This window comes from Balaenoptera physalus, assembly GCF_965194825.1.
Source record: "Balaenoptera physalus genome assembly, chromosome: 4".
NCBI lineage: Eukaryota > Metazoa > Chordata > Mammalia > Artiodactyla > Balaenopteridae > Balaenoptera > Balaenoptera physalus.
The window spans coordinates 49,253,919-49,266,193 of record NC_138891.1 but is presented as its reverse complement, the minus strand read 5'-3'; the positions used below and the strand labels follow the sequence as shown (position 1 = coordinate 49,266,193).

Below are 12,275 nucleotides of genomic sequence, written 5' to 3'. Positions count from 1 at the left end.
TAGATACATATTGACTGCAGCCAGGTATACAGTTTCTTCTGCAGAATGTATGTAAGACCTCTCTATAATTTGCCTCACCCCATATTCTCATTCTACAAATTAAAATGTTCCCATGTCACAGTGGGAAAAGGAGGAAGCTAGTGGGAGAAACGGCATCTTTGGGTGACTGTATCTCACTATTTCAATGGTTCAAAACAGTCCCCATTACTCATTGGCATGGGCACTGTGGTAAAATTGGGAAGACCTTGACCTCCTAAAGTTGTCATTATTAATATTCGAGAAAGCCTGTTTTAGGAAACAACACTGATCAAATGAAGAAGGTATGGGATTCAAAATAAGTTGCCCTATAAATAATAGTCTTTTTCACAAAAGGCTTTCTCTCCCCTCAGGTACGGCCACATCGTCGCCTCATTCTGAACTGGAAAGTACAGGTGCGATTCTCGATGACAAGGAAGATGCTTACTTCACAGAAATTCGAAATTTCATCGGGAATAGCAACCATAGCAGCCAGTCTCCCAGGAACACAGAAGAGAGGTAAAGCTTGTTTTTTCCTCTTTAAAGTCGATGGTTTCACAAATGAACGTTTTCAAATACATTTGCAGTGCTCACTCTTGTGACACTACTTTACTCCTGCCACCAATGGCTCGTATTTATTTAGTGCAGATTAAATACCAAATGGTCTTCTAAGCACTTTATATTATTAGTTAACTTAATTACCCTAATAACCCTATGAGATAGCGACTATTGTTATATAATTTTATCAGTGAAGGAATGGAGACATCGAAGGTTAAATAACTTGCCCAAGGTCACGTAAGTAATAAATGGGATTCAACCGGGATCTGTGGTTCCAGAGCCCAGGCTTTTACCACCGTTCTGTTCTGCCTCTCTTGATAGCTAATTAGAATATTTGATCAAAACTTTCCAACGAGAAGGGAAAGCCACCACAGGGGTTCAGTTGAATCACTGACTAACAGTGTTTACTATTATAGATCATATGATATATAATGTATACAGAGAGTATATGACTATATATATTATATGACTATATATATATCTGTATGTATATCTATCTGTATATATTTATACATACCTGTAGATATTTACATATAAAATACTTATTGAATGTCATCCAAATATCTTTTTAGAAACCGTTTGTGATTTCTGAGTAAGATTCTATCCCTTCCTTATATGCTCTCAGGTGCATCCTCATTTAATTCTGGCATGTTTGTTTCAGTGGGTGTAATCATCCTTGTTTTCAATGACCTGGTGCACTGGCTCGCTCTTGTCATTATCAACATCAAGCACATATGGCTTAATTCATATAGAAAAACTTTTAATGCTGCTGATAATGATAATGAATACTTATCTAGTATTTTACATTTTATGTGATGTAAATGAAACATTATTTTACCCAAACTACTGGGTTTAATTTTTCTTATCTATAAGTTACCATTAAGTATCTGATATTGAGAACTATGTTGTTCTGAATATAACTATCCAATGGCCTGTTAAATTAGGATGCTGCAATGTACATTTTAATGTAACCGGAAATTAATGAAAGTTCCATGACTTTTTATCATGCAAGTGTTATTGTTAGTGTACTCTATTTTTGATGCTATTAAAAGTCAAAGTTAATTGTTTTAGGTACTTTTTCCATTAAGGCAAGTATCAAATAAACATTATTTTCCAAGATAACATAAAAATATATGACCACTCTGTTCTTCAACTTGTATAAAATTGTTCCTAAGGGAACAAGGAGAGAAGATCTGCTATTGCATGACTCTTCCCAGCCTCTCAGAAGTCTGATAAAACTATAACTTTGTGCAGTTGGATGTCTTTCCCTCTGCTCGCCCGTGTGTGTGTGTGTGTGTGTGTGTGTGTGTGTGTGTGTGTGTGTGTGTGTATGTGAGAGAGCAAGCGAGAGAGAGAGAGAGAGAGAGAGAGAGAGAGAGAGAGAGGTGAGGCAGATATCAGAAGTACAAAGTACTAAGGACAAGTAAGAAAGACAGTCATGATCTTTTGATAATTTTGACATTTTGTTAATGATAGTTACATGATACAAATAAGAAATAGCGAACAAAAAGCACCATTTGTGTTCTGAGACTCCTATTCAGATTTCGAGCCCTTAGCCGGAGATTTGTGAACCATAAAGCTGCAACATCTGGCTTCAACATGTCTAAACAGCGTAGAAGTAAGAAGACTGAGTCATCCAACTTTTCTCCCCTCAACTCCTATCAGACTACTTTTGATGAATAATTTAACCCCCATAAATTGCCACATTTGAAAGCATAATTAACAAATAGGTTTTCTTAATCACGTTGGCTTTGTTACTTTTGGTTTTCATCCATGCACTCTTTTGTTCTTTTACTTTTTCTTTCATTTCTTTAAAACAACAATTTCGATCCATTCAAGCTAGCAAGTTGGCAGTGTAACTGGAAACTAATAATTTATGTCTGTGCAAAACATGTTTTCATCATTCTTTGATAAAAGAGGTTAAGAGACGGATTGTATAAAAAAATTTAATGATGATATGACTTTTTCTGGTCAAATGAATTTTTACTGTGTGCATCTGTCACATCCCCAATTGTTTTATTTATGTATTTTTTTTGCCCTGAGAAATCTAAGTATTAAATTATACTCATTTTTTTAAATGTGGGAAAGTGATGGGGGTCTATCGCTGATACCTGATTTTCCACAATCTGAAAAATAGTTACATTAAATGTGAAAATTGTACATGACTATAACAATAATTTAGCAGTCTCAGCAAGTTTTCTGAATTAGTAAATAGGTAAAGGAGCAAGACAAAATTGAAAGATTCTGAATGACCCAGGAATCAGGACACCTGGATGCCTAGGATGATTTAATTTCTAACAAGCTTTCCGTACTTGGTCAAGTGCCTTAACTTCTCTGATCATACATCTTTAAAAGGAGGAAGTTAGGAGGAGAGATTCAAAACATTTATAATTGTTTTATAACAGTTTCAACTTTAAAATCTTACAATGAAACTTAAATTCAAGTTACACATATTTTAATGTTTACTTTAAAGCCTGAAAAGCTTATCCTAGTTTCATAAATGCCCTCAAACGTTTTAAACGGGGACTTCTATGTTATTAAGCTTTTTTTATAATTAAACTTTTGAATCACATATTGCAATCCTTGCCACCACAGACTAAAATATTACAGATGGCTTTTTAAATATAATAGTCTTCTTTTGCATCATTATGTTATACACACTTGCTAAGTAAGCTTCAAAAGATATTTGTACAATTACATTTTTATATCATTTCCCACTCCAATGTTATCCTGGGAAACAAGGAATTTTTTTACATTCAGATCATCCAGGATAATTTGAACAAAGTACGAATAAATGAGCACTCAAACACTTTCAAGTCTCAGTAGAGTGTTTAAGTGCCATATACCCACCAATGTCACCTAGAAATAGCAAATACTGGTTAGTCCTTGGCAGCCACTTTAACATTTTCTTTGAACTCTTAGATTCACTTGAAGCATGTGTATTGAAGCTTTGGCAATGTTGCTCAGGGGTATGAGTTTTCCAGAAATCTATTCTTTTAAATGGTGCATACTTATATGGTAATTAGGTAACTTCACTTAGAGAAAACCTTTGTGTGCTTTTTATATCATATATAACAATATCATTTATCAAGCAAAGGCCTGATAAGAAATAGGAGACTGAGATTGTTTTCCCAGTTCGACCAGAGGCTCTATTTATAATCTGAATAATCACACAATTATTTTTTTTCTTCATTTTCTCATCTGTGAGGTTACATTGTTTTCCCATGGTTGCCATAAAGCATAAACAATAAAAAATTTGCTCTAGAAATGTTGAAAATTAAATTGTTGCTTGGAAGACGTGATCATAGAGCTAACTGCACGTTTAAAAACGACACCAGTAATTGAACCTCTTTCTTTTTTTATGCTTTTGAAAGAATGAATGGCAGTCACTTTAAAGATGAAAAGGCTTTGGTGACCAGTCAAAATTCAGACTTACTGGATGATGAAGAGGTGGAAGACGAGGTGTTGTTAGATGAGGAGGACGAAGACAATGATATTACTGGGAAAACAGGAAAGGAACCAGGGACAAGTAATTTACATGAAGGAAACCATGAGGATGACTATGAAGACACCAGCGCCCTGGAGATGAGTTGCAAGACGTCCCCAATGAGGTGAGAAGCAAGAGTAGATCCATGTAGGGTTACAATTCCTGCTGCTCTGTTCTTCCATTAGTGCACTATTCCAGGTGATAAGCAATTTGCGAGCAATAAATTATAAAAACTAAACTTGAATTAGCAAGGCATACACAGTGGATTAATTTCTAAAGATGGAAACAAAGTGGTCATCAACATAATCCGCAAGCATAAAAATACATCAGTATTTGTGGAACTCTGATTAACCTGAGGAAGGAAGGGTAAATGAAAGCTACACAAGTACACAATCACTTATTTAGACTCTACCTATTTCTACTCAAAGAAAAATAGAGATTTCAACATAATCTAATTTATTCAATTTATCTGGTGTGTTATTATTCAAATATTATTGAGATAGATTTCACTTTACTTGATATATTTGGAACCTATATAGATGATAGATATTTAAATGGAAAAAATTAGCCCAATAGTTAAATTGATGGGAATTTTATTATATTTTCATATGGATAATTGGTGCCAAACGAGTATAATCGTAACTGGCTTTATTTTAAATGGAAATTATAAACATATGAATTCTGTCTCCACTGCATTGCTGACTTCCCATGTCATTGACTTTAATTCTTTATCTCAAATATACTCTTGCTTTAGTCATGAAAAATCTTAAAAGAAATATATTTATAAGATAGAATATTTGTAAGCTTTTTAAAGAACCCAAGAATTGATGCAGGCTACTTTCTACTGCAAATATAATATGACGTTTGACAAGTGTATAGACTCAAATGAAAAGTGATTTGGTTGGATATCAAACTGAAAAAGAAAAAAAAACCCTCTGTGCTTTCCCATTGGTTCATTTTAGGTATAAAGAGGAAGAATATAAAACTGGACTTTCTGCTCTAGATCATATAAGGCACTTCACAGATAGCCTCAAAATGAGGAAAATGGAAGATAATCAATATACTGAAGCTGAGGTGTCTTCTTTCAGTGCTTCCCATGTGCCAGAGGAACTTAAACAGCCGTTACACAGAAAGTCCAAATCACAGGTACATACTTTCCTGCAGTATAGCATCCTGATGACATTGTGCCTTTGACACCAAAGGCAGATACTCTTTGCAATGTTCTAGAATCTGAGCAGGCTCAGATGCTTTACTCAAAACGTTCAAATCTTTGTCTATGACCGAATCCAAAATAGTCAACCCCTACAGCAATTAATATGACTGGATTCTGCACAGAAATTTCTGTGTCAAACCCTGACCTCCAATAATCTTCCCTTTCCTTTGCAATTACCTTACCTATGTATAGATGGTCCATAATGTTTGCTTGCACCTATTTGTATATTACTTCAGAATTATTTTCTAATGCTTCGTGTCTATAAGTTTTGTCAACCTAATTGCATTTTGAGATTTTTGGAAAGTGAATTCTGTCCTCTATTTTTGTTTCTTACTGTACATAATTAATAAACAAGTCATCTAATGATAGAATTTAGGAGTAAACAGAGGGTCAGAGATGAAATGAATTGCCAAAAGTCTGTAGCAACTTAATGGCAAACCTGGAAATAAACTTATCGATTTTTATTGAATGAATGAATGAATGAATGAGTGGTACCCAAGTTCACTGAGGTCTATAGCAATCTATCAGCACTATGGTAACCAAAATAAATCCATTTAAGGATCTATAAATACCACTGAACAGAGCTTCAGTTCTTTTTTCACAAAAAAGGGAAGTCAGTCCTTTCTACTTGACATCTGCACTCAACCAGGTTGTTTATTCAGGACCATTTTAAAGAAAGAAAAAAGAAACTTTCTGTTGTTATATCTGTTGGTCACTTTGGTCTAATTGTTTGATCCAGAGTTCATTTTAGAGGTGGCCTGACATATCAAACCATGTGACCATATTAACTCCTACATTTGGAAATTTCTTATTTGGATGAGATGTTTTGCACTGGTCTTAACAGCAAATGTGGTCATATCACAACTAAAGTGGGGAAAACATTATTCCAATGGGATAATACAAATTTGAAAATATCAGTAAAGTCAATAAAAAGTCTTAAGATATCATGTATGGTAATAGGCAACATAAATGTTCTTTCTGAATTGAAGTGAAAGCACCCACCCTCAACTCTGGAGCTGCCTAGCTCCATAAACTTGAGAACATCACTTCACAACTATGGGTACCATTTCCTCATTGTAAAGTGGGGTGAGTGGAGAAGAGGTCTAATATCCCTTCCTGCTCTATCACTGAATGAGGATAAAAATGAATTTTTCATTTTCTAACATTAAAAGTAAACCAGCCAGAGTAGACATCTCATTTTCACGTGGAGACAGCCGTAAGAAGTGGCCAATATATTTTTTTGACTCTTGATTTCCCGTTCTTCCTTGCTAGTGGATCAGAGAAAGTGGGGGAGCCAGCTTTTCTTTCTTTTTCTAAAATTTCTTTTAATTATTCCACCCCAAATTATGACATTATAAGGCACAATACCTGAAAATTCCTGAAACTGTCACAGTGATAGAAAGCAAAGGGTCCTGGGAACTTAAAGATAATGGAAATGATATATTTCAGTACCAGCATTTTGATATATAAAGTCCCGGCCCAGCTGGGCTAACAATTACCTTCACAAGAAGTACTTGCATTTTGCAACTTTAGCTCATATTTTTATTGTTACTTGATAATGTCATATATATATCAATCTGAAGATGGTCATGCCTTTTTGCAAACTGACTTTGTTTCATGAGACTTTATTCATTCATTCAGTTGTCATTAACTGTCAGTTATGTGCTCGGCACTGATCCTTGTGCATGAAAATGTTTATTTCCTTTGATTACCAAAAGGCAGACATTCCATATTTATCATTTTCTAGAATCTGAATAGATTCAGATGCTTTACTCAAAACTCATATATTTACTCTGTGATTTTTATAGTGATTGAATCCAAAATAGTTGACCAATACAACAGTGGCTGCCTTCTGTATGGAGTTTTCCCTGAAAAACCCTATCCTACAAAAATTAGTTTCATGATAACAGGTACTGTTTACATCAGGGACACTAAGCTAAGCACTTTATGTAAGTTAGTGCTTGTGGTTCCTCCACAACCATTGGAGGTAAGTTTTTATTATTATTATCCACATCTCATATGAGGGAAGTAACCTTGAAAGATTAAGCAACTTGCCCAAGGTCACGCAGCTAGCTGAATAGAGGCAGGTTAAAAGCCAGGATTAAAACTCAGGATTTTGGGTCTTCCCTGGTGGTGCACTGGTTAAGAATCCTCCTGCCAATGTAGGGGACACGGGTTCAAGCCCTGGTCTGGGAAGATCCCACATGCCTCAGAGCAACTAAGCCCGCCAGCCACAGCTACTGAAGCCCACATGCCTAGAGCCCGTGCTCCGCAACAAGAGAAGCCGCCACAATGAGAAGCCCGTGCACCGCAACGAAGAGTAGACCCCACTTGTCATAACTGGAGAAAGCCCGTGCACCGCAATGAAGACCCAACGCAGGCAAAAAAACAAACAAACAAACAAAAAAAACCTCAGGATTTCAAAAATTTTCTTGTAATCCCTTTTATTTTTCCACATATCAGAATGAGTTAAAAAAAAAAAGAATGAGTTTTGTTAAAACCATTTCAGAATAGTGTTCATCTTGATCTCTAAATGTGGGTATGTAATTGGAATAAAGTTCAATGCTCACTTCACCCACACTTTAAACCCTACAAAGGACAAAGACTCTATGTTATTTATCCTTGATTCCCTGGGACATAGCACAGTGCCTGGCATAGAGTAGATGCTTAAGAAATATTTGTAACATGTCTGCTGAGATTTTGTAGAGGTCCAGAAGGCAAATAGCATACATAAAAGTCAAATGTGTACATTGAGAGCAATCACCCAGCAAATCAAAATCAGTCTGCGAGAGCAGATTTTCTAACTGAATGCCATGATTACGGAAGAAACCACAGACCGGCCACATGTCTCAGCACGACTCCCAGAGATGAAATTCTGCTTAACAACAGAGGCATTTTGTCTTTGTTTACCAACGGTGGAATGTCTTTGGCAGGACTTTAATGATTCCTCTTCAGCAGCATTTTGACAAGCAAGTTTAGCAGTGGATGAGACCAACAAATCAACAGTGAAAAGTTCACTCCTAAGTCAAGACCAAACATTTCATTTGAATATTTTACTTGGCAGCAAATGGGGAGATTCTCTGAACAGTTATTTAGACTTTGACTTTGAGCAACCCTGTGCACCTGATGCTGGCAGATACTAGAGCACAGGGGTTAGAACTTTGTTGGGTCTTGTGTTTTGTTTTATTTTTTGGTAGAACCGACTTGATTTACCTCGACTTTCAAGGTCTTTGAGTGTCAGCATTGAATACTTCAAGCGTGGAGGGGAAATGGACAAAGCATTCAAAGCTGGGCAGAAATAAGTTTTACTTATGCCTCCTCCCCTCTAGGTGAGTGACTCTGGGCGAGTCATTTCACCTTCAGTGCTCTCAATTATCCAGTGCAGGAGTCCGTGGGACTGTTTCCTCTGGACCAGAGTGCTGTCAAGGCAGGCCTGTCTCTTATTTGTATTTGCAGTTTCAGTTGTAAGCATTCAGTAATATTGTGGGTGAGTTGAACATGTGCATAGACAGTGGATGGATGGTTATTATAGTTAAGGTCGGGGAGGGGGATGACTTCTGTTTTTTAATGGGGGCACTGTTGTCATTCTAGGTTGGGTCATTAATTTTTTGTTCTGCAGACTGTGTCACTTTTGTGGCCCCGAGGCAATGAAGGCCAGCCGTAACTCCATGTCGTTATAACACAAGAAAATGTCCCGCACTCTTCCAAACACACCCATGAGGGATGCTCTTTCTCAAGGTCCCTTCTCTTTGTAACATTCACCAAAGATATCCTTCGAATGAAAAGTGATGTTTTTCAAATGCCATTTACCGAGTCTCTCCTTTTTACCTCAGGCATATGCTATGATGTTGTCATTGTCCGACAAGGAGTCCCTCCATTCTTCATCCCACAATTCTTCCAACGTGTGGCACAGTATGGCCAGGGCTGCGGCGGAATCCAGTGCTATCCAGTCCATAAGCCACGTATGACATTCCCAAGGTCGACCAGAATGGGACCAAGTCCAACGGTAGCATGGCTCTTTCACATAGGACTATTTAAAAGACTGCTGAGCAGAATGCCTTATAAACCTGAAGGGTCACTCATGTAAAGTCTGGGGACCTTAAACTGAATGATTAAAAAAAAAAAAAAAAAAAGAAAGAAAGAAAGAAAAAGAAACTATTTATTCTCGATATTTTGTTTTGCACAGCAAAGGCAGCTGCTGACTTCTGGAGGATCAATGCGACTTAAAATGATTCAATAAAAATGAAAAACTTGCTGGGCAGAAAGCGTCTTCCCGTTCACCTTGCCCCTGGGAGTGGGTGGGTGAGAGGAGCAGTTAAGATGGCAGCATTGATACGAATGAACACTCCATAGAAACTGAATTCCTTTTTGTACAAGATCACCTGACACATGATTGGGAACAGTTGCTTTTAATTACAGATTTAATTTTCTTGCTTTGTTAAAGTTTTATGTAATTTAACCCTTCGAAGACAGAAGTAGTTGGATGAAATGCACACTTGATTATTATAGAAACTGATAACAGGGAGTATTTTTTTCCCATTAACTTTTGCCTTCTTTAAGTACATTGTTTAAAACGAGGGAACAAGGGTATGTGTACATTGTAAACTATGGATGTTCAATGCTCAAAGAGGTTAAGTCAGTGAAGTAACCTGTTCATCACCAGTACCGCTGTACCACTACGCTAATAGAAGGTTTGCCAAATCCTTGTAATAACATCTTAATTTTAGACAATCATGTCACTGTTTTTTAATGTTTAATTTTTTGTGTGTGTTGCGTGTATCATGTATTTATTTGTTGGCAAACTATTGTTTGTTGATTAAAATAGCACTGTTCCAGTCAGCCACTACTTTCTGACGTCCGAGGCACACCCCTTTTTGAATTTCAAGGACCAAGGTGACTCGACCTGTGTATGGGAGTGCCAAATGGTGTTTGGCTTTTCTTAACATTCCTTTTTTTGTTGTCGTTTTGTTTTCCTTCTTAATGAGCTAAATACGAATAGATGCAACTTAGTTTTTGTAATACTGAAATTGATTCAATTGTATAAACGATTATAATTTCTTTCATGAAAGCATGATTCTTCTGATTAAAAACTGTACCCCATATTTTATGCTGGTTGTCTGCAAGCTTGTGCGTTGTTATGTTCATGTTAATCCTATTTGTAAAATGAAGTGTTCCAGACCTTATGTTAAAAGAGAGACGTAAATAACAGACTGTATTCAGTTATTTTGCCCTTTATCGAGGAACCAGATTTGTTTTCTTTTTGTTTGTAATCTCATTTTGAAATAATCGGCAAGTTGAGGTACTTTCTTCCAATGCTTTGTACAATATAAACTGTTATGCCTTTCAGTGCGTTACTATGGGAGGAGCAACTAAAAAATAAAGACTTACAAAAATGGTTATTTTTCCCACAGTGTGGTATTTTCCCTTCTCATGCAATTTTGGTTTCCCTTTGGGATCCAATGATTTAAAGATATGCTGTCTGGGACTTTGATGCCCTAATAGATACATGGAATGTAGAGCATGTGTGTATAGTTTTGAGATGACATGAAGGATAGCCCTTGGCCCAGAGGGACTTGGACTATCTCCCACTCATTGCTCTGGACTTTCTCCATGTGGTACAAAGTCAGGGCTCAGGTGCAACACTACGTGGTCCTTTAGGATCACTCCATGTCTGCAGTACCCGTTTTAGTTAGGACAGAGCAACCTACAGTTTTTCTTCTCGATTTTACCTAGTGCCTGCCAAAAGGCGTTCTGTTTCTTATTTTTGTTTTTAATTACCCAAATACTGTTAATTGATTCCCAAAGTGGTGGGGACCCTTTAACTTTTCTATGATCATTTTAAGTCTTTGTCCACATGCAAAATATCATATTTTCATGGTTAGAATCAGAGGGTAGATGTGATTTCGAGTTTTCTTTCTCTACCAAAAAAACCGCACAAAAACTGCATATTGCTACAAACTCTTCAAAATAATCATTTAGCAGTTGCTCCGTATTCCATCAGGTTTGATCTACTATGATGTCTTTAACCATTCAGATTTTGTTGAAAATTTATGTTTTCTGCTTTTCACTAGTGTAAGCTATGGTATTTTAATTTTTATGCACGTAATTGCTTCTGTGTGTTCATATATGTACACACAGAGTTGGAATGTGAGGAGTGGTATTTCCATACAATAAATTCTCTGGTGGGGGAGCCATTATGAATATTTTTTTGCACCTTACATATAATGCCAACTGTTTTAGAATATGGTTATTTCAACTTGGCCAGCTGTAGAGGTTTTAACAAGGTCTGCATATTAAATAAGTATGACACGTGGAAGTAGATCCAGACTAATTTCTCCGTTTGTTTATTTATTCATTCTTAGCCAAAATGCCAGATACAGGGAAACCTCCTCACATCCTTTCTAAATGTCAATAGTATAAGAATTAAATATGTGGGGTATAAATATTGATTTTTTAAATAGAGAGTGTGCACAGGAAGTGCTGAGAAAATATACTAAAGCTATAAATCTGGTGTATACAGACGAGAAGAAGAATCTAGTGTTTGAGATATAAGAACAACACATTCGAGAAAGTGGAGACTGGGAACGTGTTGTGCATTTTCCTTTGTTTTAAAGAAAATACCTATAAATTCTGAAGCCATTCTAATACTCCCGTCGCTACTGAATTCTTGTTAGACTCTGAGCATGACATTTCAGTAGTTTGCTAATGCTTAGTGCCTCCAAATTCCAAAGAGGCTTTCAAGCCTTACATTTCTGCTTTCTTTTACATTCATCTCTCCAGCAGTCCACCGCACGGCCCTGTGGGGAGGCTGTGAGATGCGGTAGAGACAATATTGGATTTGGAAGCTGAAGGCCTGGGTTTGAATTGTGGCTCCATTACTTTAGCGGCTTTGAGGTCTCGGGCAAGTCACATACCTTTCAGAATCTCATCTGTGAAACCAGGGTAATAATACCTGCTTCTCCTGCTACTGCACTGGGTTTCTGTGGATGTTGAAAATCAAAA

The 12,275-nt window shown here is 36.6% G+C and overlaps 1 protein-coding gene across 11 annotated transcripts in view; it reads left to right on the top strand.

The window, feature by feature from the left end:
* The window catches only part of MECOM (MDS1 and EVI1 complex locus), a 562,576-nt gene extending 551,908 nt beyond the window's left edge, over positions 1–10,668 (top strand). For 10 of the 11 annotated variants that reach the window (XM_082458386.1, XM_082458384.1, XM_082458385.1 and 7 more), the window contains 4 exons: positions 390–534; positions 3,948–4,184; positions 5,023–5,206; positions 9,107–10,668. In XM_082458386.1, coding sequence (XP_082314512.1) covers positions 390–534; positions 3,948–4,184; positions 5,023–5,206; positions 9,107–9,241 — 701 coding nt within the window. In that variant the 3' untranslated portion in view covers positions 9,242–10,668. The remainder of the gene's footprint in view (positions 1–389; positions 535–3,947; positions 4,185–5,022; positions 5,207–9,106) is intronic. The other variant, XM_082458387.1, reaches the window with a different exon arrangement.
* The last annotated feature ends 1,607 nt before the right edge of the window (positions 10,669–12,275 follow it).